The sequence below is a fragment of the Salvelinus alpinus genome, chromosome 20 (assembly GCF_045679555.1).
Source record: "Salvelinus alpinus chromosome 20, SLU_Salpinus.1, whole genome shotgun sequence".
Classification (NCBI taxonomy): Eukaryota; Metazoa; Chordata; class Actinopteri; order Salmoniformes; family Salmonidae; genus Salvelinus; species Salvelinus alpinus.
In genome coordinates, this window is record NC_092105.1 from 2,142,961 (window position 1) to 2,169,658 (window position 26,698).

General features: G+C 47.8%; 1 protein-coding gene across 1 annotated transcript in view; it reads left to right on the forward strand.

Annotated features, from left to right (window-relative positions):
• The window catches only part of abcb6b (ATP binding cassette subfamily B member 6 (LAN blood group) b), a 38,617-nt gene that overhangs the window by 973 nt on the left and 10,946 nt on the right, over nt 1–26,698 (forward strand). Inside the window, exons 3-15 of the mRNA XM_071354314.1 lie at nt 3,687–3,779; nt 4,955–5,147; nt 5,594–5,715; nt 6,772–6,881; nt 7,011–7,076; nt 8,279–8,404; nt 9,545–9,621; nt 18,586–18,649; nt 19,708–19,793; nt 21,084–21,141; nt 21,337–21,441; nt 25,955–26,129; nt 26,194–26,306. Of these exons, the coding sequence (XP_071210415.1) occupies nt 3,687–3,779; nt 4,955–5,147; nt 5,594–5,715; nt 6,772–6,881; nt 7,011–7,076; nt 8,279–8,404; nt 9,545–9,621; nt 18,586–18,649; nt 19,708–19,793; nt 21,084–21,141; nt 21,337–21,441; nt 25,955–26,129; nt 26,194–26,306 (1,388 nt within the window). The remainder of the gene's footprint in view (nt 1–3,686; nt 3,780–4,954; nt 5,148–5,593; nt 5,716–6,771; nt 6,882–7,010; nt 7,077–8,278; nt 8,405–9,544; nt 9,622–18,585; nt 18,650–19,707; nt 19,794–21,083; nt 21,142–21,336; nt 21,442–25,954; nt 26,130–26,193; nt 26,307–26,698) is intronic.

Consider the following 26,698-nt stretch of genomic DNA (forward strand, 5'->3'; position numbering starts at 1 on the left):
CAAAAACATAGGTGAGACTGTCCTCCAAAAACATAGGTGAGACTGTCTGTTTCTACAGGTGTCCCTACAGGTGTCCCTACAGGTGGCACCACAGGTATCCCTACAGGTGTCCCTACAGGTGGCACCACAGGTATCCCTACAGGTGTCCCTACAGGTGGCACCACAGGTCTTGGGTGGTGGTTACTACACTGCTGCCATTATACCCTTGATATCCTCTGACTTTGTACTTCAATACTGTCTGATTCATAGTTGAATGTGCCGTTGGATTGAAGGCCCTGTCCTGTTGGCTTCAAGTACTCAGCTGCAGTAAAACGTTTAGAACAGCAGGGGGCAGTGTCTGAAAACATATTTGGAACAATCCCAACGTTTACCTTTTTAGGTGACCACATTAGTTTGACTGTAGTTTAAAGAAGCCAGCCTCTCCAGAGTCCTTGTCAGGCTCCAGAGTTTACATGGAATATCAACAGAGACCAATAGGAATCGTTCCAGTAGTATTTGTTCTAGGACATAGAAGAGGTGGGACGGTACACAGATAATACAAAGACAATATGTAATATATAATATATAATACAAACAATATGGCTTTAGACTCTCCACAACAACAGAAAGTGACATAAAAAGAAAAAGACTGTCATTTTTTTATCAAGAGTAATGAAATTAAATATTTTAAGGTCTGTATTTTTTTTAAATGTAGTAGCGTGGTCTAGGGGCCCTCGCTGTCCCTGTGTGAGCAGTCCCCCGTGTCCCTGTGTGAGCAGTCCCCCGTGTCCCTGTGTGAGCAGTCCCCCGTGTCCCTGTGTGAGCAGTCCCCCGTGTCCCTGTGTGAGCAGTCCCCCGTGTCCCTGTGTGAGCAGTCCCCCGTGTCCCTGTGTGAGCAGTCCCCCGTGTCCCTGTGTGAGCAGTCCCCCGTGTCCCTGTGTGAGCAGTCCCCCGTGTCCCTGTGTGAGCAGTCCCCCGTGTCCCTGTGTGAGCAGTCCCCCGTGTCCCTGTGTGAGCAGTCCCCCGTGTCCCTGTGTGAGCAGTCCCCCGTGTCCCTGTGTGAGCAGTCCCCCGTGTCCCTGTGTGAGCAGTCCCCCGTGTCCCTGTGTGAGCAGTCCCCCGTGTCCCTGTGTGAGCAGTCCCCCGTGTCCCTTGTTGTTTTGGGACAGCTGAATGTGAGACCGTCTCCTGGCCCCTAAACCTGCTGTCAAGTGCCCGCTCCCCTCTGCTCTGAGTCCCCTCTCCCCTCTGCTCTGAGTCCCCTCTCCCCTCTGCTCTGAGTCCCCTCTCCCCTCTGCTCTGAGTCCCCTCTCCCCTCTGCTCTGAGTCCCCTCTCCCCTCTGCTCTGAGTCCCCTCTCCCCTCTGCTCTGAGTCCCCTCTCCCCTCTGCTCTGAGTCCCCTCTCCCCTCTGCTCTGAGTCCCCTCTCCCCTCTGCTCTGAGTCCCCTCTCCCCTCTGCTCTGAGTCCCCTCTCCCCTCTGCTCTGAGTCCCCTCTCCCCTCTGCTCTGAGTCCCCTCTCCCCTCTGCTCTGAGTCCCCTCTCCCCTCTGCTCTGAGTCCCCTCTCCCCTCTGCTCTGAGTCCCCTCTCCCCTCTGCTCTGAGTCCCCTCTCCCCTCTGCTCTGAGTCCCCTCTCCCCTCTGCTCTGAGTCCCCTCTCCCCTCTGCTCTGAGTCCCCTCTCCCCTCAGCTCTGAGCACCCTTCGGTTTCTTGGCAATTTCTCACATGGAATAGCCTTCATTTCTCAGAACAAGAATAGACTGACGAGTTTCAGAAGAAAGTATTTGTTTCTGGCCATTTTTAGCCTGTAATCGAACCCACAAATGCTGATGCTCCAGATACTCAACTAGTCTAAAGAAGGCCAGTTTTATTGCTTCTTTAATCAGAACAACAGTTTTCAGCTGTGCTAACATAATTGCAAAAGGGTTTTATATGATCAATTAGCCTTTTAAAATGATAAACTTGGATTAGCTAACACAACGTGCCATTGGAACACAGGAGTGATGGTTGCTGATAATGGGCCTCTGTACGCCTATGTAGATATTCCATTAAAAATACAACATTAACAATGTCTACACTGTATTTCTGATCAATTTGATGTCATTTTAATGGAAAGAGCTTTTCTTTAAAAAACCATGACATTTCTCAGTGACCCCAAACTTTTGAACGGTAGTGTGTGTATGTATATATATAGTACACCTAACAATATGTTTTATATATATTATACTCTATATATTGTTAGGGGCACAACTTTGGTTTTGGAAGTGGATGGGACATCATTTTTATATATATTTTATATTCAGTCGGATAAACACTCCAAACAGCCTACCGACCGCTCGGAGACGTCCGCATGGTCCTAAAGCACACTACTGCCTCGTTTTGGATCACATTCCAAGGACAAAACTGGGGGGGGGACAAAAATACAATTTCAGAATGTAGGAGGGACATGTCCCCCCCGTCTCCAGTGGAAGTTGCGCCCCTGTATATAGTGTGGGAGGTCACTCACCCTGCCAGTCATGATTAGGGGCCATTATGAGGCTTTCAGATTGGTTAACATGCTGCTAAAAAGGGACTTTTTGTCCTGTGACCTCCGACCTCATGCCAAGGCTCAGAAATCAGCACCCCCTCGTCTCCCTTTACCCTCCCTCTCCTCCCCCCCATCCCCCCCCCCCCCCCCCAACAAGACATAAAGGGGTACATTCCCTCGATGGGTTCCCCGTTTGGTTGTTCCTTTTCTCCATTCATCTGGTGCTGATTGTGATTCTCCTCTGTGTCTGATTCTCAGCACCACAGTCCTAATGGGTATGAATGACAATTAACCCTTTGGCTTCTGAAACACTGCTTCCCAACGAACTGATAACTCTCCCTGTCTGGTTGCTATTGGCTGGCACCGTTTGTCAACCTTTTATGTGATTTGTTTTTGGATCCCAAAATCAGCCACCATTTTGTTCTGCAAATCTCTTTGTTCTACGTTTATAAATTAGAGGAGTATTTCAGATGAACAAGTCTGCTCCCTACTCCATTTAGTCTTTGAGTGTTGTATAATTTCATATTTGATATGCTATGAATCGATTTCATGACTAAGAAAATGTATTTAAAATATCTTCTGAAGTTTCTTAATTGTATGTTGGTTAATGGGAAAATATGGATTTTTTTTCCCATTTCTTGAAAAGTTTCTGTTTTGGAGATAAGAGGTTTTTATCAGACAGCGACAATATCTTCCCCTTGTTGTCTGTCTAGTGAATAATCTGTCCCTCTGTGTCTGTCCTCTGTGTCTGTCTAGTGAATAATCTGTCCCTCTGTGTCTGTCCTCTGTGTCTGTCTAGTGAATAATCTGTCCCTCTGTGTCTGTCTAGTGAATAATCTGTCCCTCTGTGTCTGTCCTCTGTGTCTGTCTAGTGAATAATCTGTCTCTGTGTGTCTGTCCTCTGTGTCTGTCTAGTGAATAATCTGTCTCTGTGTGTCTGTCCTGTGTGTCTGTCTAGTGAATAATCTGTTCTTGTGTGTCTGTCCTCTTGAGGTAGCTAGCTGGTGATTGGTGTACCCCTGTCCTGATTGTTTGAGTGTTGAGGTAGCTAGCTGGTGATTGGTGTTCCCCTGTCCTGATTGTTTGAGTGTTGAGGTAGCTAGCTGGTGATTGGTGTTCCCCTGTCCTGTCCTGATAGTGAATAATCTGTCTCTGTGTGTCTGTCCTCTGTGTCTGTCTAGTGAATAATCTGTCTGATGGCAGCAGCTGGAGGACCCTGGCCACCACCGTGTGTATTTATGTCCTGCTCAAGTTCCTCCAGGGTGGAGGGGCAGGTGAGGAATAATAAGACACTCCGATCACTGTTACCAACTAATGGCTACTGTTACCAACTAATGGCTACTGTTACCAACTAATGGCTACTGTTACCAACTAATGGCTACTGTTACCAACTAATGGCTACTGTTACCTATTAATGGCTACTGTTACCAACTAATGGCTACTGTTACCTATTAATGGCTACTGTTACCAACTAATGGCTACTGTTACCAACTAATGGCTACTGTTACCTATTAATGGCTACTGTTACCAACTAATGGCTACTGTTACCAACTAATGGCTACTGTTACCTATTAATGGCTACTGTTACCTATTAATGGCTACTGTTACCAACTAATGGCTACTGTTACCAACTAATGGCTACTGTTACCAACTAATGGCTACTGTTACCTATTAATGGCTACTGTTACCTATTAATGGCTACTGTTACCTATTAATGGCTACTGTTACCAACTAATGGCTACTGTTACCTATTAATGGCTACTGTTACCTATTAATGGCTACTGTTACCAACTAATGGCTACTGTTACCAATTAATGGCTACTGTTACCTATTAATGGCCACTGTTACCTATTAATGGCCACTGTTACCTATTAATGGCTACTGTTACCAACAAATGACTACTGTTACCAACTAATGGCTACTGTTACCAACTAATGGCTACTGTTACCAACTAATGGCTACTGTTACCTATTAATGGCTACTGTTACCTATTAATGGCTACTGTTACCAACTAATGACTACTGTTACCTATTAATGGCTACTGTTACCTATTAATGGCTACTGTTACCTATTAATGGCTACTGTTAACTATTAATGACTACTGTTACCAACTAATGGCTACTGTTACCAACTAATGACTACTGTTACCTATTAATGGCTACTGTTACCAACTAATGACTACTGTTACCAACTAATGGCTACTGTTACCAACTAATGGCTACTGTTACCTATTAATGGCTACTGTTACCTATTAATGGCTACTGTTACCTATTAATGGCTACTGTTACCTATTAATGGCTTCCCCTGAGTCTCTCACTGGCTGGATTTGACTCTCTCTCTCTCTTTCTCTTTCTCTTTCTCTCTCTGTCTCTGTCTCTGTCTCTGTCTCTGTCTCTGTCTCTGTCTCTATCTGTCTCTGTCTCTCTCTGTCTCCCCCCCCCCCCACCAGGTACATCAGGGTTTATCAGTAACCTGAGGTCCTTCCTGTGGACGCAGGTCCAGCAGTTCACCAGCAGGGTGGTTCAGGTCCGTCTGTTTGGTCACCTCCACTCCCTGTCGTTGCGCTGGCACCTGGGGAGACACACTGGGGACGTTCTGAGAAGTGTAGACCGAGGAACATCTTCTATCAATAACTTGCTCAGGTACACCCCCTCCACACACACCCTCCACACCCCCCCCCCCCCCTCCACACACACACACACACACACACACCGCCTCCACACACACACTCACACCCCCTCCACACACACACACACACACACACACACACACACACACACACACACACACACACACACACACACACACACACACACACACACACACACACACACACACACACACACACACACACACACACACATATATATCTGCTCAATCCATCCTATCAGTATCCTGCCACCCTCTCTCTCCTCTCTCTCTCTCCTCAGCTACATCATATTCAGTGTCCTGCCACCCTCTCTCCCCTCTCTCTCTCTCCTCAGCTACATCATATTCAGTATCCTGCCACCCTCTCTCTCCCCTCTCTCTCCTCAGCTACATCCTCTTCAGTGCCCTGCCACCCTCTCTCTCCTCTCTCTCTCCTTAGCTACATCATCTTCAGTATCCTGCCCACCATCGCTGATATAGTCATCGCCATCCTCTACTTTGTGTCCTACTTCAATGCCTTGTTCGGCCTCATCGTCTTCATCTGCTTGCTGATCTACCTCAGTGAGTTGACTGATTCAGGTTTGGCTGATGTGGAATCGCTAGCTAGTTAGCTGTGTGGAATCACAAGCTAGTTAGCTGATGTGGAATTGCTAGCTAGTTAGCTGTGTGAAATTGCTAGCTAGTTAGCTGTGTGGAATTGCTAGCAAGTTAGCTGTGTGGAATCACAAGCTAGTTAGCTGATGTGGAATTGCTAGCTAGATCGCTGTGTGGAATCCCTAGCTAGTTAGCTGTGTGGAATCGCTGTGTGGAATCCCTAGCTAGTTAGTTGTGTGGAATCGCTAGCTAATTAGCTGTGTGGAATCGCTAGCTAATTAGCTGTGTGGAATCACTAGCTAGTTAGCTGTGTGGAATCGCTAGCTAGTTAGCTGTGTGGAATCGCTAGCTAGTTAGCTGTGTGGAATCACAAGCTAGTTAGCTGATGTGGAATCGCTAGCTAGTTAGCTGTGTGGAATCGCTAGCTAGTTAGCTGTGTGGAATCGCTAGCTAGTTAGCTGTGTGGAATCGCTGTGTGGAATCCCTAGCTAGTTAGCTGTGTGGAATCGCTGTGTGGAATCGCTAGCTAGTTAGCTGTGTGGAATCACTAGCTAGTTAGCTGTGTGGAATCGCTAGCTAGTTAGCTGTGTGGAATCGCTAGCCCGTAGAACTAGAGTTTCTGTCACCCTGGACGTCTCCGGCCCGTAGAACTAGAGTTTCTGTCACCCTGGACGTCTCCGGCCCGTAGAACTAGAGTTTCTGTCACCCTGGACGTCTCCGGCCCGTAGAACTAGAGTTTAAGTCACCCTGGATGCAGAAAAAAACCCAAAGGTTTTTTGGGGTCAGTGGTATTGACAGTGCTTCTTGAGTATGAAGTTTTGGTGCATAACAGTGACGGGTCCTATTCTATTACACAGTGATACTGACAGAGGACAGACTCAGTTTGATGACTTCTTGTAGCCGATAGCAGCGTTAGTAGCGTGACCGGTAACGATGCTTTTGTGGGTGACAGTGGTCGAGGTGTTCAGATGGGTCTCTGGTTTGGAGTCCAGGTTGTACTCTGAAAACATATTTACTCCCCAGCTTTCACCATCCTGATCACTGAGTGGAGGACCAAGTACAGACGAGACATGAACACTCAGGACAACAACGCCAAGTCTAAGGCTGTGGATTCACTGCTCAACTTTGAGACGGTACTGACTGAGCCATATCCAATACCCCCTGCTAACCCCAAACCTTACCCAGACTATTTTCACATCCCAACCTCCTCAACAGCTTACTACCCAGATAAACCATGCATTCAGTCCAACCTTTTGTTGCAGGTGAAATATTACAGTGCTGAGGGGTATGAAGTGACCTGCTTCGAAGAGGCAATTCTGAAGTACCAGGTAAAAGGACAACGCACATTCCCTGACTTTACAATCTGTTGTTAGGGTCTCCAGGTCCTGTTGTCGGGGTATTGACATCTATACAGTCGGACTGTTAGATATTGTGCTCTCCTGATTGGTCGATGTTGAGGTAGCTAGCTGAAGATTGGGCTCTCCTGTCCTGATTTGTTGAGTGTTGAGGTAGCTAGCTGATGATTGTGCTCTCCTGATTGGTCGATGTTGAGGTAGCTAGCTGGTGATTGTGTTCCCCTGTCCTGATTGGTCGATGTTGAGGTAGCTAGCTGGTGATTGTGTTCCCCTGTCCTGATTGGTTGAGGTAGCTAGCTGGTGATTGTGTTCCCCTGTCCTGATTGGTTGATGTTGAGGTAGCTAGCTGAGGATTGTGTCCCCTGTCCTGATTGTTTGATGTTGAGGTAGCTAGCTGGTGATTGGTGTTCCCCTGTCCTGATTGGTTGATGTTGAGGTAGCTAGCTGAGGATTGTGTCCCCTGTCCTGATTGTTTGATGTTGAGGTAGCTAGCTGGTGATTGGTGTTCCCCTGTCCTGATTGTTTGAGTGTTGAGGTAGCTAGCTGGTGATTGGTGTTCCCCTGTCCTGATTGTTTGAGTGTTGAGGTAGCTAGCTGGTGATTGGTGTTCCCCTGTCCTGATTGGTTGATGTTGAGGTAGCTAGCTGAGGATTGTGTCCCCTGTCCTGATTGTTTGATGTTGAGGTAGCTAGCTGGTGATTGGTGTTCCCCTGTCCTGATTGTTTGAGTGTTGAGGTAGCTAGCTGGTGATTGGTGTTCCCCTGTCCTGATTGTTTGAGTGTTGAGGTAGCTAGCTGGTGATTGGTGTTTCCCTGTCCTGATTGGTTGATGTTGAGGTAGCTAGCTGAGGATTGGACTCCCCTGTCCTGATTGGTTGATGTTGAGGTAGCTAGCTGGTGATTGTGTTCCCCTGTCCTGATTGTTTGATGTTGAGGTAGCTAGCTGGTGATTGGTGTTTTCCTGTCCTGATTGTTTGAGTGTTGAGGTAGCTAGCTGGTGATTGGTGTTCCCCTGTCCTGATTGGTTGATGTTGAGGTAGCTAGCTGAGGATTGGACTCCCCTGTCCTGATTGGTTGATGTTGAGGTAGCTAGCTGGTGATTGGTGTTCCCCTGTCCTGATTGGTTAATGTTGAGGTAGCTAGCTGGTGATTGGTGTTCCCCTGTCCTGTCTGCAGCAGTCAGAGTGGAAGACCAACGCATCATTGGCCCTACTGAACCAGACCCAGAACCTGATCATTGGCTCAGGGCTATTAGCAGGATCTCTGCTCTGTGCTTATATGGTCACAGAAGGCCAGTTCCAGGTACAGTCTTCTCTACCTTCATATGGGTTCACATCAGACCACACTGGCATCCTCTGATTCATTCTCTGTTTAGACTTGATCTCTCTTGATGTTAGTCGGGGTGTTAGTCGGGGTGTTAGTCGGGGTGTTAGTCAGCAGGGTGTTAGTCAGCAGGGTGTTAGTCGTCAGGGTGTTAGTCGTCAGGGTGTTAGTCGTCAGGGTGTTAGTCGTCAGGGTGTTAGTCAGCAGGGTGTTAGTCAGCAGGGTGTTAGTCAGCAGGGTGTTAGTCAACAGGGTGTTAGTCAGCAGGGTGTTAGTCAACAGGGTGTTAGTCGTCAGGGTGTTAGTCGTCAGGGTGTTAGTCAGCAGGGTGTTAGTCAGCAGGGTGTTAGTCAGCAGGGTGTTAGTCAGCAGGGTGTTAGTCAGCAGGGTGTTAGTCAACAGGGTGTTAGTCAGCAGGGTGTTAGTCAACAGGGTGTTAGTCGTCAGGGTGTTAGTCGTCAGGGTGTTAGTCGTCAGGGTGTTAGTCGTCAGGGTGTTAGTCGTCAGGGTGTTAGTCAGCAGGGTGTTAGTCAGCAGGGTGTTAGTCAGCAGGGTGTTAGTCAGCAGGGTGTTAGTCAGCAGGGTGTTAGTCAACAGGGTGTTAGTCAACAGGGTGTTAGTCAACATGGTGTTAGTCAACATGGTGTTAGTCAACATGGTGTTAGTCAGCAGGGTGTTAGTCAGCAGGGTGTTAGTCAGCAGGGTGTTAGTCAGCAGGGTGTTAGTCAGCAGGGTGTTAGTTAGTCAGGGTGTTAGTCAGCAGGGTGTTAGTCAGCAGGGTGTTAGTCAGCAGGGTGTTAGTCAGCAGGGTGTTAGTCGGCAGGGTGTTAGTCAGCAGGGTGTTAGTCAGCAGGGTGTTAGTCAGCAGGGTGTTAGTCAGCAGGGTGTTAGTCAGCAGTCTGTTAGTCAGCAGGGTGTTAGTCAGCAGGGTGTTAGTCAGCAGGGTGTTAGTCAGCAGGGTGTTAGTCAGCAGGGTGTTAGTCAGCAGGGTGTTAGTCAGCAGGGTGTTAATCAACAGGGTGTTAGTCAGGAGGGTGTTAGTCGTCAGGGTGTTAGTCGTCAGGGAGGATAGTGAATTGAATTTGGTTGTGTGTTATTGGTCTGCCCACTTCTCCTTAGGTTGGTGACTATGTCCTGTTTGGCACCTACATCATCCAGCTGTACACTCCTCTCAACTGGTTCGGTACATATTACAGGTGAGATCAACTGGTCTGATACATATTACAGGTGAGATCACCTGGTTTGGTACATATTACAGGTGAGATCAACTGGTTCGGTACATATTACAGGTGAGATCACCTGGTTCGGTACATATTACAGGTGAGATCACCTGGTCTGATACATATTACAGGTGAGATCACCTGGTCTGATACATATTACAGGTGAGATCACCTGGTCTGGTACATATTACAGGTGAGATCAACTGGTTTGGTACATATTACAGGTGAGATCACCTGGTTTGGTACATATTACAGGTGAGATCACCTGGTCTGACACATATTACAGGTGAAATCAAGTGGTCTGATACATATTACAGGTGAGATCACCTGGTTCGGTACATATTACAGGTGAGATCAACTGGTCTGATACATATTACAGGTGAGATCACCTGGTTTGGTACATATTACAGGTGAGATCACCTGGTTCGGTACATATTATGCCTTATTGTATGTCTCTCTCAAATATCAATATGCCTTGCATACTGTTGTTCAGGCTAGTTTTATTGTCATTGTTTTGGTTTGCAATGGACCCTGTAGTTCCACTCTCCGTACCTCTGATACCCCCTTTGTCCCACCCCCCACACATGCGGTGACCTCACCCATTGAGACCAGCATGTCCAGAGATACAACCTCTCTTATCATCACCCAGTGCCTGGGCTTGCCTCCGCTGTACCCGCGCCCCTCCATACCCCTGTCTGCACATTATGCCCAGACTCTATTCTACCACGCCCATAAATCTGCTCCTTTTATTCTTTGTCCCCAACGCTCTAGGCGACCAGTTTTGATAGCCTTTAGCCGCACCCTCATCCTACTACTCCTCTGTTCCTCGGGTGATGTGGAGGTAAACCCAGGCCCTGCATGTCCCCAGTCACCCTCATTTGTTGACTTCTGCGATCGAAAAAGCCTTGGCCTCATGCATGTCAACATCAGAAGCCTCCTCCCTAAGTTTGCCTTACTCACCGCTTTAGCACACTCTGCCAATCCTGATGTCCTTGCCGTGTCCGAATCCTGGCTTAGGAAGGCCACCAAAAATTCTGAGATTTCCATACCCAACTATAACACTTTCCGTCAAGATAGAACTGCCAAAGGGGGAGGAGTTGCAATCTACTGCAGAGATAGCCTGCAAAGTTCTGTCATACTTTCCAGGTCTATGCCCAAACAGTTCGAACTTCTAATTTTAAAAATTAATCTCTCCAGAAATAAGTCTCTCACTGTTGCCGCCTGCTACCGACCCCCCTCAGCTCCCAGCTGTGCCCTGGACACCATCTGTGAATTGATCGCTCCCCATCTAGCTTCAGAGTTTGTTCTGTTAGGTGACCTAAACTGGGATATGCTTAACACCCCGGCAGTCCTACAATCCAAGCTTGATGCCCTCAATCTCACACAAATCATCAAGGAACCCACCAGGTACAACCCTAAATCCGTAAACATGGGCACCCTAATAGACATTATCCTGACCAACCTGCCCTCCAAATACACCTCTGCTGTCTTCAATCAAGATCTCAGCGATCACTGCCTCATTGCCTGTATCCTCCACGGGTCTGCGGTCAAACGACCACCCCTCATCACTGTCAAACGCTCCCTAAAACACTTCTGCGAGCAGGCCTTTCTAATCGACCTGGCCCGGGTACCCTGGAAGGATATTGACCTCATCCCGTCAGTTGAGGATGCCTGGTCATTCTTTAAATGTTACTTCCTCACCATATTAGACAAGCATGCTCCGTTCAAAAAATGCAGAACCAAGAACAGATATAGCCCTTGGTTCACTCCAGACCTGACTGCCCTCGACCAGCACAAAAACATCCTGTGGCGAACTGCAATAGCATCGAAGAGCCCCCGCGATATGCAACTGTTCAGGGAAGTCAGGAACCAATACACGCAGTCAGTCAGGAAAGCAAAGGCCAGCTTTTTCAAACAGAAATTCGCATCCTGTAGCTCTAACTCCAAAAAGTTCTGGGATACTGTAAAGTCCATGGAGAACAAGAGCACCTCCTCCCAGCTGCCCACTGCACTGAGGCTAGGTAACACGGTCACCACCGATAAATCCGTGATAATCGAAGACTTCAACAAGCATTTCTCAATGGCTGGCCATGCCTTCTTCCTGGCGACTCCAACCTTGGCCAACAGCCCCGCCCCCCCCGCTGCTACTCGCCCAAGCCTCCCCAGCTTCTCCTTTACCCAAATCCAGATAGCAGATGTTCTGAAAGAGCTGGAAAACCTGGACCCATACAAATCAGCTGGGCTTGACAATCTGGACCCCCTATTTCTGAAACTGTCCGCCGCCATTGTCGCACCCCCTATCACCAGCCTGTTCAACCTCTCCTTCGTATCATCTGAGATCCCCAAGGATTGGAAAGCTGCCGCGGTCATCCCCCTCTTCAAAGGGGGAGACACCCTGGACCCAAACTGTTACAGACCTATATCCATCCTGCCCTGCCTATCTAAGGTCTTCGAAAGCCAAGTCAACAAACAGATCACTGACCATCTCGAATCCCACCGTACCTTCTCCGCTGTGCAATCCGGTTTCCGAGCCGGTCACGGGTGCACCTCAGCCACGCTCAAGGTACTAAACGACATCATAACCGCCATCGATAAAAGACATTACTGTGCAGCCGTCTTCATCGACCTGGCCAAGGCTTTCGACTCTGTCAATCACCATATTCTTATCGGCAGACTCAGTAGCCTCGGTTTTTCTAATGACTGCCTTGCCTGGTTCACCAACTACTTTGCAGACAGAGTTCAGTGTGTCAAATCGGAGGGCATGTTGTCCGGTCCTCTGGCAGTCTCTATGGGGGTACCACAGGGTTCAATTCTCGGGCCGACTCTTTTCTCTGTATACATCAATGATGTTGCTCTTGCTGCGGGCGATTCCCTGATCCACCTCTACGCAGACGACACCATTCTATATACTTCCGGCCCTTCCTTGGACACTGTGCTATCTAACCTCCAAACGAGCTTCAATGCCATACAACACTCCTTCCGTGGCCTCCAACTGCTCTTAAACGCTAGTAAAACCAAATGCATGCTTTTCAACCGTTCGCTGCCTGCACCCGCACGCCCGACTAGCATCACCACCCTGGACGGTTCCGACCTAGAATATGTGGACATCTATAAGTACCTAGGTGTCTGGCTAGACTGCAAACTCTCCTTCCAGACTCATATCAAACATCTCCAATCCAAAATCAAATCAAGAATCGGCTTTCTATTCCGCAACAAAGCCTCCTTCACTCACGCCGCCAAACTTACCCTAGTAAAACTGACTATCCTGCCGATCCTCGTCTTCGGCGATGTCATCTACAAAATAGCTTCCAACACTCTACTCAGCAAACTGGATGCAGTTTATCACAGTGCCATTCGTTTTGTTACTAAAGCACCTTATACGACCCACCACTGCGACCTGTATGCCCTAGTCGGCTGGCCCTCGCTACATGTTCGTCGTCAGACCCACTGGCTCCAGGTCATCTACAAGGCTATGCTAGGTAAAGTGCCGCCTTATCTCAGTTCACTGGTCACGATGGCTACACCCACCCGCAGCACGCGCTCCAGCAGGTGTATCTCACTGATCATCCCTAAAGCTAAAACCTCATTTGGACGCCTTTCCTTCCAGTTCTCTGCTGCCTGCGACTGGAACGAATTGCAAAAATCTCTGAAGTTGGAGACTTTTATCTCCCTCAACAACTTTAAAAATCTGCTATCCGAGCAGCTAACCGATCGCTGCAGCTGTACATAGTCCATCTGTAAACTACCCACCCAATTTACCTACCTCACCCCCCATACTGCTTTTATTTATTTACTTTTCTGCTCTTTTGCACACCAGTACCAATATCTCTTCTTGCACATGATTATCTGATGATTTATCACTCCAGTGTTAATCTGCTAAATTGTAATTATTCGATTTATTGCCTACCTCATGCCTTTTGCACACATTGTATATAGATTCTCTTTTTTTCTACCATGTTATTGACTTGTTTATTGTTTACTCCATGTGTAACTCTGTGTTGTCTGTTCACACTGCTATGCTTTATCTTGGCCAGGTCGCAGTTGCAAATGAGAACTTGTTCTCAACTAGCCTACCTGGTTAAATAAAGGTGAAATAAAAAAATAAAAAAAATATTACAGGTGAGATCACCTGGTTTGGTACATATTACAGGTGAGATCACCTGGTCTGATACATATTACAGGTGAGATCACCTGGTTCGGTACATATTACAGGTGAGATCACCTGGTTCGGTACATATTACAGGTGAGATCAACTGGTCTGGTACATATTACAGGTGAGATCACCTGGTTCGGTACATATTACAGGTGAGATCACCTGGTTTGGTACATTTTACAGGTGAGATCACCTGGTTTGGTACATATTACAGGTGAGATCACCTGGTCTGGTACATATTACAGGTGAGATCACCTGGTTTGGTACATATTACAGGTGAGATCACCTGGTTCGGTACATATTACAGGTGAGATCAACTGGTCTGGTACATATTACAGGTGAGATCACCTGGTCTGATACATATTACAGGTGAGATAACCTGGTTTGGTACATATTACAGGTGAGATCACCTGGTTTGGTACATATTACAGGTGAGATCACCTGGTTTGGTACATATTACAGGTGAGATCACCTGGTCTGGTACATATTACAGGTGAGATCAACTGGTTCGGTACATATTACAGGTGAGATCAACTGGTTTGGTACATATTACAGGTGAGATCACCTGGTTTGGTACATATTACAGGTGAGATCACCTGGTCTGACACATATTACAGGTGAAATCAAGTGGTCTGGTACATATTACAGGTGAGATCACCTGGTTCGGTACATATTACAGGTGAGATCAACTGGTCTGGTACATATTACAGGTGAGATCACCTGGTTCGGTACATATTACAGGTGAGATCACCTGGTTCGGTACATATTACAGGTGAGATCACCTGGTTTGGTACATATTACAGGTGAGATCACCTGGTTCGGTACATATTACAGGTGAGATCACCTGGTTCGGTACATATTACAGGTGAGATCAACTGGTCTGGTACATATTACAGGTGAGATCACCTGGTCTGATACATATTACAGGTGAGATCACCTGGTTCGGTACATATTACAGGTGAGATCACCTGGTTCGGTACATATTACAGGTGAGATCAACTGGTCTGGTACATATTACAGGTGAGATCACCTGGTTCGGTACATATTACAGGTGAGATCACCTGGTTCGGTACATATTACAGGTGAGATCAACTGGTTCGGTACATATTACAGGTGAGATCACCTGGTTCGGTACATATTACAGGTGACATATTACAGGTGAGATCACCTGGTTTGGTACATATTACAGGTGAGATCACCTGGTTTGGTACATATTACAGGTGAGATCAACTGGTTTGGTACATATTACAAGTGAGATCAACTGGTTTTGTACATATTACAGGTGAGATCACCTGGTTCGGTACATATTACAGGTGAGATCACCTGGTTCGGTACATATTACAGGTGAGATCACCTGGTTCGGTACATATTACAGGTGAGATCAACTGGTCTGATACATATTACAGGTGAGATCACCTGGTTTGGTACATATTACAGGTGAGATCACCTGGTCTGATACATATTACAGGTGAGATCACCTGGTTCGGTACATATTACAGGTGAGATCACCTGGTTCGGTACATATTACAGGTGAGATCAACTGGTCTGGTACATATTACAGGTGAGATCACCTGGTTTGGTACATATTACAGGTGAGATCACCTGGTCTGATACATATTACAGGTGAGATCACCTGGTTCGGTACATATTACAGGTGAGATCACCTGGTTCGGTACATATTACAGGTGAGATCACCTGGTTCGGTACATATTACAGGTGAGATCAACTGGTCTGATACATATTACAGGTGAGATCAGCTGGTCTGATACATATTACAGGTGAGATCACCTGGTTCGGTACATATTACAGGTGAGATCACCTGGTTTGGTAGATATTACAGGTGAGATCAACTGGTCTGATACATATTACAGGTGAGATCACCTGGTTCAGGTACGATATTACAGGTGAGATCAACCTGGTCTGATACATATTTACAGGTGAGTATCAACTGGTTCGGTACATATTACAGGTGAGATCAACTGGTCTGATACATATTACAGGTGAGATCAACTGGTTCGGTACATATTACAGGTGAGATCAACTGGTCTGATACATATTACAGGTGAGATCACCTGGTTTGGTACATATTACAGGTGAGATCAACTGGTCTGATACATATTACAGGTGAGATCACCTGGTTCGGTACATATTACAGGTGAGATCACCTGGTTTGGTACATATTACAGGTGAGATCACCTGGTTTGGTACATATTACAGGTGAGATCACCTGGTCTGATACATATTACAGGTGAGATCAACTGGTCTGATACATATTACAGGTGAGATCACCTGGTTTGGTACATATTACAGGTGAGATCACCTGGTCTGATACATATTACAGGTGAGATCACCTGGTTCGGTACATATTACAGGTGAGATCACCTGGTTCGGTACATATTACAGGTGAGATCACCTGGTTCGGTACATATTACAGGTGAGATCAACTGGTCTGATACATATTACAGGTGAGATCAGCTGGTCTGATACATATTACAGGTGAGATCACCTGGTTCGGTACATATTACAGGTGAGATCACCTGGTCTGATACATATTACAGGTGAGATCACCTGGTCTGATACATATTACAGGCGAGATCACCTGGTCTGATACATATTACAGGTGAGATCACCTGGTTTGGTAGATATTACAGGTGAGATCACCTGGTTTGGTACATATTACAGGTGAGATCACCTGGTCTGATACATATTACAGGTGAGATCACCTGGTCTGATACATATTACAGGTGAGATCACCTGGTTTGGTACATATTACAGGTGAGATCACCTGGTTTGGTACATATTACAGGTGAGATCACCTGGTTTGGTAGATATTACAGGTGAGATCACCTGGTTTGGTACATATTACAGGTGAGATCACCTGGTCTGATACATATTACAGGTGAGATCACCTGGTCTGATACATATTACAGGCGAGATCACCTGGTCTGATACATATTACAGGTGAGATCACCTGGTTTGGTAGATATTACAGGTGAGATCAACTGGTCTGATACATATTACAGGTGAGATCACCTGGTTCGGTACATATTACAGGTGAGATCAACTGGTCTGATACATATTACAGGTGAGATCAACTGGTTCGGTACATATTACAGGTGAGATCAACTGGTCTGATACATATTACAGGTGAGATCAACTGGTTCGGTACATATTACAGGTGAGATCAACTGGTCTGATACATATTACAGGTGAGATCACCTGGTTTGGTACATATTACAGGTGAGATCAACTGGTCTGATACATATTACAGGTGAGATCACCTGGTTCGGTACATATTACAGGTGAGATCACCTGGTTTGGTACATATTACAGGTGAGATCACCTGGTTTGGTACATATTACAGGTGAGATCACCTGGTCTGATACATATTACAGGTGAGATCACCTGGTTCGGTACATATTACAGGTGAGATCACCTGGTTTGGTACATATTACAGGTGAGATCACCTGGTCTGATACATATTACAGGTGAGATCACCTGGTTCGGTACATATTACAGGTGAGATCACCTGGTTCGGTACATATTACAGGTGAGATCACCTGGTTTGGTACATATTACAGGTGAGATCACCTGGTTTGGTACATATTACAGGTGAGATCACCTGGTTCGGTACATATTACAGGTGAGATCACCTGGTTTGGTACATATTACAGGTGAGATCACCTGGTTTGGTACATATTACAGGTGAGATCAACTGGTTCGGTACATATTACAGGTGAGATCAACTGGTTTGGTACATATTACAGGTGAGATCACCTGGTTTGGTACATATTACAGGTGAGATCACCTGGTCTGATACATATTACAGGTGAGATCAACTGGTCTGATACATATTACAGGTGAGATCACCTGGTTTGGTACATATTACAGGTGAGATCACCTGGTCTGATACATATTACAGGTGAGATCACCTGGTTCGGTACATATTACAGGTGAGATCAACTGGTTCGGTACATATTACAGGTGAGATCACCTGGTTTGGTACATATTACAGGTGAGATCACCTGGTTTGGTACATATTACAGGTGAGATCACCTGGTCTGATACATATTACAGGTGAGATCACCTGGTCTGATACATATTACAGGTGAGATCACCTGGTTTGGTACATATTACAGGTGAGATCACCTGGTTCGGTACATATTACAGGTGAGATCACCTGGTTTGGTACATATTACAGGTGAGATCACCTGGTTTGGTACATATTACAGGTGAGATCAACTGGTTCGGTACATATTACAGGTGAGATCAACTGGTTTGGTACATATTACAGGTGAGATCACCTGGTTTGGTACATATTACAGGTGAGATCACCTGGTCTGATACATATTACAGGTGAGATCAACTGGTCTGATACATATTACAGGTGAGATCACCTGGTTTGGTACATATTACAGGTGAGATCACCTGGTCTGATACATATTACAGGTGAGATCACCTGGTTCGGTACATATTACAGGTGAGATCAACTGGTTCGGTACATATTACAGGTGAGATCACCTGGTTTGGTACATATTACAGGTGAGATCACCTGGTTTGGTACATATTACAGGTGAGATCACCTGGTCTGATACATATTACAGGTGAGATCACCTGGTCTGATACATATTACAGGTGAGATCACCTGGTCTGACACATATTACAGGTGAAATCAACTGGTCTGACACATATTACAGGTGAGATCTACAATCTCACTGTATGGGAGACAGTCACATGCATTTCGCTATGCCTCCATTACTGGATAACTCAACATATTCTCTCCACAGACTAATCCAGAGTTCCTTTATTGACATGGAGAACATGTTCAAGATCTTAACAGAACACAAAGAGGTAAGCACGTGGTGCTCGTGAGTTACTCCTGTATCTGAGGGGTAATGAGTTGTGTTTATCATTTAAACTGCTAAGACCATGGTCAGGTTTGTGTGTGTCCCCGCATCCGTGTGTTTGTCCCTGCTCCTGTCCTCCCTCTCTGTCTCCCTCTCCGTCTCCCTCTATCTCTCCCGCTTCCTCGCCCGCTCCCTCGCCCGCTCCCGCTCCCTCGCCCGCTCCCTCTCCCTCTCCTGCTCCCTCTCCCGCTCCCTCTCCCTCTCCCGCTCCTTCTCCCGCTCTTTCTCCCTCACCCTCCCTGAGGCTTGTGGAGGGCCTCTCCCCAGTTAGTCTGTAAACTGTGGGACTGTGAGCTGCGGGACTGTGGGACTGTGGATGGGGACTGTGGACTGTGGAACTGTGTGCTGTGGAATGTGAGACTGTGGGACTGTGGGCTATGGGACTGTGGAATGTGGGAATGTTGGTTTTGGGACTGTGGGCTATGGGACTGTGGACTGTGGGAATGTTGGTTTTGGGACTGTGGGCTATGGGACTGTGGGCTGTGGGACTGTGGGGCTATGGGACTGTGGGTTGTGGGACTGTGGGCTATGGGCTGTGGGACTCTGGGCTGTGGACTGTGGTGCTGTGGGCTGTGGGACTCTGGACTGTGGTGCTGTGGGCTGTGGGACTCTGGACTGTGGTGCTGTGGGCTGTGGGACTCTGGGCTGTGGGCTCTGGGACTGTGGGACTCTGGACTGTGGTGCTGTGGGCTGTGGGACTCTGGGCTGTGGACTGTGGTGCTGTGGGCTGTGGGACTCTGGACTGTGGTGCTCTGGGCTGTGGGACTCTGGCCTGTGGGTCCTTGGGCTGTGGGCTCTGGGACTGTGGTGCTGTGGGCTGTGGGACTCTGGGCTGTGGACTGTGGTGCTGTGGGTCCTTGGGCTGTGGGACTCTGGGCTGTGGGTCCTTGGGCTGTGGGACTGTGGTGCTGTGGGACTGTGGAGAGGGGAGTGAATTGACCATCTAGTACCTGAGTTCCACCACACTGCTGATGTCATTTCCTGTCATGTTGTCTTGTCCAGGTGAAAGACGATGTCAGCGCCACAGACCTCCAGTTGACAACGGGCGAGGTGACGTTTCAGAACGTCTGCTTCAGCTACACTGAGGGGTAGGTCATAAAAACATGTGTAGTTCATCTCTGATGTCATGAGAATGTGTAGTTCATCTCTGATGTCATGAGAATGTGTAGATCATCTATGATGTCATGAGAATGTGTAGTTCATCTCTGATGTCATGAGAATGTGTAGTTCATCTATGATGTCATGAGAATGTGTAGTTCATCTATGATGTCATGAGAATGTGTAGTTCATCTATGATGTCATGAGAATGTGTAGTTCATCTATGATGTCATGAGAATGTGTAGTTCATCTCTGATGTCATGAGAATGTGTAGTTCATCTATGATGTCATGAGAATGTGTAGTTCATCTATGATGTCATGAGAATGTGTAGTTCATCTTTGATGTCATGAGAATGTGTAGTTCATCTATGATGTCATGAGAATGTGTAGTTCATCTCTGATGTCATGAGAATGTGTAGTTCATCTCTGATGTCATGAGAATGTGTAGTTCATCTCTGATGTCATGAGAATGTGTAGTTCATCTCTGATGTCATGAGAATGTGTAGTTCATCTATGATGTCATGAGAATGTGTAGTTCATCTCTGATGTCATGAGAATGTGTAGTTCATCTATGATGTCATGAGAATGTGTAGTTCATCTCTGATGTCATGAGAATGTGTAGTTCATCTATGATGTCATGAGAATGTGTAGATCATCTTTGATGTCATGAGAATGTGTAGTTCATCTATGATGTCATGAGAATGTGTAGTTCATCTATGATGTCATGAGAATGTGTAGTTCATCTTTGATGTCATGAGAATGTGTAGTTCATCTATGATGTCATGAGAATGTGTAGTTCATCTTTGATGTCATGAGAATGTGTAGTTCATCTATGATGTCATGAGAATGTGTAGTTCATCTTTGATGTCATGAGAAGGTGTAGTTCATCTCTGATGTCATGAGAATGTGTAGTTCATCTATGATGTCATGAGAATGTGTAGTTCATCTATGATGTCATGAGAATGTGTAGTTAATCTCTGATGTCATGAGAATGTGTAGTACTTCTCTGATGTCATGAGAATGTGTAGTTAATCTCTGATGTCATGGACATATTCTCTCATGACAGACAATACATACATTGAACAGATGGATAGTCATGGACGGAGCAGAACAGAGCTTGTACTACAGCAAGGCATCACCCTGTCATTTGCCTTCACCTGTCAATTTAGAATCTGTAAAACTCTTGGCATTCAACTCATGATGTAATATAATGTGTGTGTGTATCATAAGTACTTAATCAGATAGGAAGTAGGACTGTGTATCTGTGCTGCTGTCCTCAGGAATGTGATCCTCAGGGGCATATCGTTCACTGTGATGGCCGGCCAGACTGTTGCTCTGGTAGGTTGAACTCTTCACATAGCCTTTCATTACATGACTAGCATGAACTAAAATGAGCATTAAAACACATGACCTCCCCCGTTCGGATTCCCAGACACCCAGACACCCGCATTTAACATCCACATGTCCTGTGTGTGTGTCTGCAGGTGGGCCAGTCTGGTTTAACATCCACATGTCCTGTGTGTGTGTCTGCAGGTGGGCCAGTCTGGTTCAGGTAAGAGCACGATCCTCCGTCTGCTGTTTCGCTTCTATGACGTCCAGGGAGGATGCATCCGTATTGATGAACAGGATATATCCAGGGTGAGTTAACACTATAGGGTCTATATACAGGGTGAGTTAACTCTATAGGGTCTATATACAGGGTGAGTTAACTCTATAGGGTCTATATACAGGGTGAGTTAACTCTATAGGGTCTATTTACAGGGTGAGTTAACTCTATAGAGTCTATATACAGGGTGAGTTAACTCTATAGGGTCTATATACAGGGTGAGTTAACTCTAGGGTCTATATACAGGGTGAGTTAACTCTATAGGGTCTATATACAGGGTGAGTTAACTCTATAGAGTCTATATACAGGGTGAGTTAACTCTATAGGGTCTGTATACAGGATATATCCAGGGTGAGTTAACTCTATAGGGTCTATATACAGGGTGAGTTAACTCTATAGGGTCTATATACAGGATATATACAGGGTGAGTTAACTCTATAGGGTCTATATACAGGATATATCCAGGGTGAGTTAACTCTATAGGGTTATATACAGGATATATACAGGGTGAGTTAACTCTATAGGGTCTATATACATGATATATCCAGGGTGAGTTAACTCTATAGGGTCTATATACAGGATATATACAGGGTGAGTTAACTCTATAGGGTAAGGGGTGCGTACTGGCGGCAGAGAAGTCAGGCGCAGGAGAGCAAAAACGGTGTTTACAACGGAGCAGTTTAATAATAAAAACCACCGGAAACAGAACAATACATCAATGGGTAACAAAACCCGTCGCACACCAGATACACGTGCACATGCACTTACAATAAACAATTCTGGACAAGTACATGGGGGGGGGGACAGAGGGTTAAATACACAACATGTAATTTATGGAATTGAAACCATGTGTGTGGGAAGACAAGACAAAACAAATGGAAAATTAAAAGTGTATCGATGATTGCTAGAAGACCTGCGACACCGGCCGCCGAACAAGGAGAGGAACCAACTTCGGCGGAAGTCGTGACAGTACCCCCCCTTGACGCGTGGCTCCAGCAGTGTGCCAACACCGGCGTCGGGGACGACCCGGAGTGCGAGGCGCAGGGCGATCCGGACGAAGACGGTGGAACTCCTGCAGCATTGAAGGATCCAACACGTCCTCGACCGGAACCCAGCACCTCTCCTCCGGACCGTACCCCTCCCACTCCACGAGATACTGAAGGCCCCTCGCCCGACGCCTCGAATCCAGTATGGGCAGGTGCCTAGGAGCCTTACACTGGGCGCACACCGAGCAGGAGGAAACATAAAACCTCACGTCCTTAGCCAAGGTAGGCCACCAGTACCTCCCGCTCAAACAGCGCACTGTCCGACCGATCCCAGGATGACCAGAGGAGGGTGACGTGTGGGCCCAATAAATCAACCGGTCACGGACAGCATACGGGACGTACAGATGCCTACCGGGACACTGGATGAGAGCGGGCTCTGCACGTAACGCCTGCTCAATGTCCGCATCCAGCTCCCACACTACCGGCGCCACCAGGCAGGAGGCCGGGAGTATGGGAGTGGGATCCATGGGCCGCTCCTCTGTGTCATACAGCCGGGACAGTGCGCCTGCCTTCACGTTCTGGGAGCCTGAACACAAAACGGCTGAAAAACATGTCCCATCTTGCCTGGCGAGGGTAGAGTCTCCTTGCTGCTCGGATGTTCTCCAGATTGTGGTGGTCAGTCCAGATGAGTAAGGGTGTTTAGCCCCCTCAAGCCAATTTCTCCACGCCGTCAGAGCCTTTACGACAGCCAACAGCTCCCGGTCCCCCACGTCATAGTTTCACTCTGCTGGGCTGAGCTTCTTCGAGAAGAAGGCACAGGGGTGGAGCTTCGGTGGCGTACCCGAGCGCTGAGAGAGCACGGCTCCTATCCCAGCCTCGGACGCATCCACCTCCACTATGAACGCCAAAGAGGGATCCGTATGGGCCAGCACGGGAGCCGAGGTAAACAGAGCCCTCAGGTGACCAAAAGCCCTCAGCCGACCACTGCAAACTCACCGGGCCCCCCTTCAGCAGTGAGGTAATGGTAGCCGCTACCTGACCAAAACCCCGTATTAACCTCCGGTAGTAATGGGCAAACCCAAGAAACCGCTGCACCTCCTTTACCGTGGTGGGAGTCGGCCAATTACCCACGGCTACAATGCGGTCACTCTCCATCTCCACCCCCGAGGTGGAAATGCGGAACCCTAGGAAGGAGACGGACTGCTGGAAGAACAGGCACTTCTCAGCCTTGACGTACAGGTCATGTTCCAACAATCGTCCAAGCCCCCTGCGCACCAGGGACACATGCTCGGCGCGTGTAGCGGAGTATATCAGAATGTCATTAATATACACCACTACACCGTGCAGGTCCCTTAAAATCTCGTCCACAAAGTCTTGGAAGACTGATGGAGCATTCATCAACCCGTACGGCATGACTAAGTACTCATAATGCCCTGAGGTGGGACTAACGGCGTCTTCCACTCGTCTCCCTCCCGGATACGCACCAGGTTGTAAGCGCTCCTGAGATCTAGTTTGGTGAAGAAGCGCGCCCCGTGAATTGACTCAATCGCTGTGGCGATGAGAGGTAGCGGGTAACTGTACCTCACCGATAGTCAATACACGGGCGCAGACCTCCCTCCTTCTTCACAAAAAATAAACTCGAGGAGGCGGGTGAATTAGAGGGCCGAATGTACCCCTGACACAGGGATTCAGAGACATATGTCTCCATAGCCACCATCTCCGCTTGTGACAGAGGATACACGTGACTCCTGGGAAGTGCGGCGTCTACCAGGAGATTTATCGCACAATTCCCCCGTCGATGGGGTGGTAATTGAGTCGCCTTACAGAAGGCGAGAGCCAAATCGGCATATTCGGGGAGAATGCGCACGGTGGAGACCTGGTCTGGACTTTCCACCGTGGTAGCACCAACGGAAACCCCTAAACACCTCCCTGTGCACTCTCGCGACCACCCCGTGAGAGCCCTCCGTTGCCAAGAAACAGTGGGGTCATGACAAGCTAACCAGGGTAGGCCTAGCACCAAGGGAAACGCAGGAGAGTCAATGAGGAAGAGACTAATTCTCTCCTTGTGATCCCCCTGCGTCACCATGTCCAGAGGAGCGGTGGCCTCCCTAATCAACCCTGACCCTAATGGTCGACTGTTTAAGGCGTGAATGGGGAAGGGCACAGCCACGGGAACAATGGGAATCCCTAAACTATGGGCGAAAATTCCCAGCCGCGCCTGAATCGACGAGCGCCTTATGCTGGGAATGCGGGGAGAACTCAGGAAAAGTGACATACAAAAACATATGTGCAACAGAGGGCTCTGGGTGAGAATGGTGCCAGTAGTAATGTCACGGTGGATAGAGGACCCAGTTTAACATATTCGTAAGGTATAAAAACATTCATTTTTTATGTTCATGTCGGTGTATGTGTGTGAATGTAGGGTGTGTTTGCGTGTGTATGTGTTTGGGTGTGCTTGTTTACCTGTGTCCTGTATGCCATCTGTTCCAGAGCAGGCTATACTGTATGGGTCGTCTGTAGGGGCTCCCGAGTAGCGCAGCAGTCTAAATTACTGCATCTCAGTGCTAGAGGCGTCACTACAGACCCCCGGTTCCATTCCAGGCTGTATCACAACCGGCCGTGATTGGGAGTCCCATAGGGTGACACACAATTGGCCCAGCGCTGTCAGAGTTAGTGTTTGGCCGGGGTAGGCCGTCATTGTAAATAAGAAATTGTTCTTAACTGACTTGCCTAGTTAAAAAAAAGGTTAAATAAAATAGAAATAATCCTAACTTGTCCGCTGAGTTATGGGACCCAGAGCTCTCTCTGTAATCCTAATCTGTAACCATCCCTGGCTATAGGTGACCCAGAGCTCTCTCTGTAATCCTAATCTGTAACCATCCCTGGCTATAGGTGACCCAGACCTCCCTCTGTAATCCTAATCTGTAACCATTCCTGGTTATAGGTGACCCAGACCTCTCTCTGTAATCCTAATCTGTAACATCCCTGGTTTTAGGTGACCCAGACCTCTCTCTGTAATCCTAATCTGTAACCATCCCTGGCTATAGGTGACCCAGACCTCCCTCTGTAATCCTAATCTGTACCATCCCTGGCTATAGGTGACCCAGACCTCTCTCTGTAATCCTAATCTGTAACCATCCCTGGCTATAGGTGACCCAGACCTCCCTCTGTAATCCTAATCTGTACCATCCCTGGTTATAGGTGACCCAGACCTCCCTCTGTAATCCTAATCTGTACCATCCCTGGTTATAGGTGACCCAGACCTCCCTCTGTAATCCTAATCTGTACCATCCCTGGTTATAGGTGACCCAGACCTCCCTCTGTAATCCTAATCTGTACCATCCCTGGCTATAGGTGACCCAGACCTCTCTCTGTAATCCTAATCTGTAACCATCCCTGGCTATAGGTGACCCAGACCTCCCTCTGTAATCCTAATCTGTACCATCCCTGGTTATAGGTGACCCAGACCTCCCTCTGTAATCCTAATCTGTACCATCCCTGGTTATAGGTGACCCAGACCTCCCTCTGTAATCCTAATCTGTACCATCCCTGGCTATAGGTGACCCAGACCTCCCTCCGCTCCTACATCGGCGTGGTTCCTCAGGACACGGTGCTCTTCAATGACAGCATAAGGAACAACATCCGCTACGGACGCGTTCCCGCTAGCGACCAGGAGGTGGAGGAGGCTGCCCTCGCTGCGGACATACACTACAAGATCCTGTCGCTGCCCGAGGGTGAGGAAGAGGATGATGAAGAAGAAGAGGATGATGAGGAGGATGATGTGTGTTGTCTCCACAGGGTATGAGACCCAGGTTGGAGAGAGGGGTCTGAAGCTGAGTGGAGGAGAGAAACAGAGAGTAGCCATCGCCCGTACCATCCTGAAAGACCCTCGTATTATACTGCTGGATGAGGTCAGAGATAGGGGGGATCGAGAAGAGTGCTGGCGGGGGGTATCGGGAAGAGGGCTGGTGGGGCGGGGGGGATCGGGAAGAGGGCTGGTGGGTCAGGGGGGATCGGGATGAGGGCTGGTGGGGCGGGGGGGATCGGGAAGAGGGCTGGTGGGTCGGGGGGGATCGGGATGAGGGCTGGTGGGGCGGGGGGGATCGGGATGAGGGCTGGTGGGGGGGGGGGGGGATCGGGAAGAGGACAGGGGGATCGGGAAGAGGGCTGGTGGGGCGGGGGGGATCGGGAAGAGGGCTGGTGGGTCGGGGGGGATCGGGATGAGGGCTGGTGGGGCGGGGGGGATCGGGAAGAGGGCTGGTGGGGCGGGGGGGATCGGGATGAGGGCTGGTGGGGGGGGGGA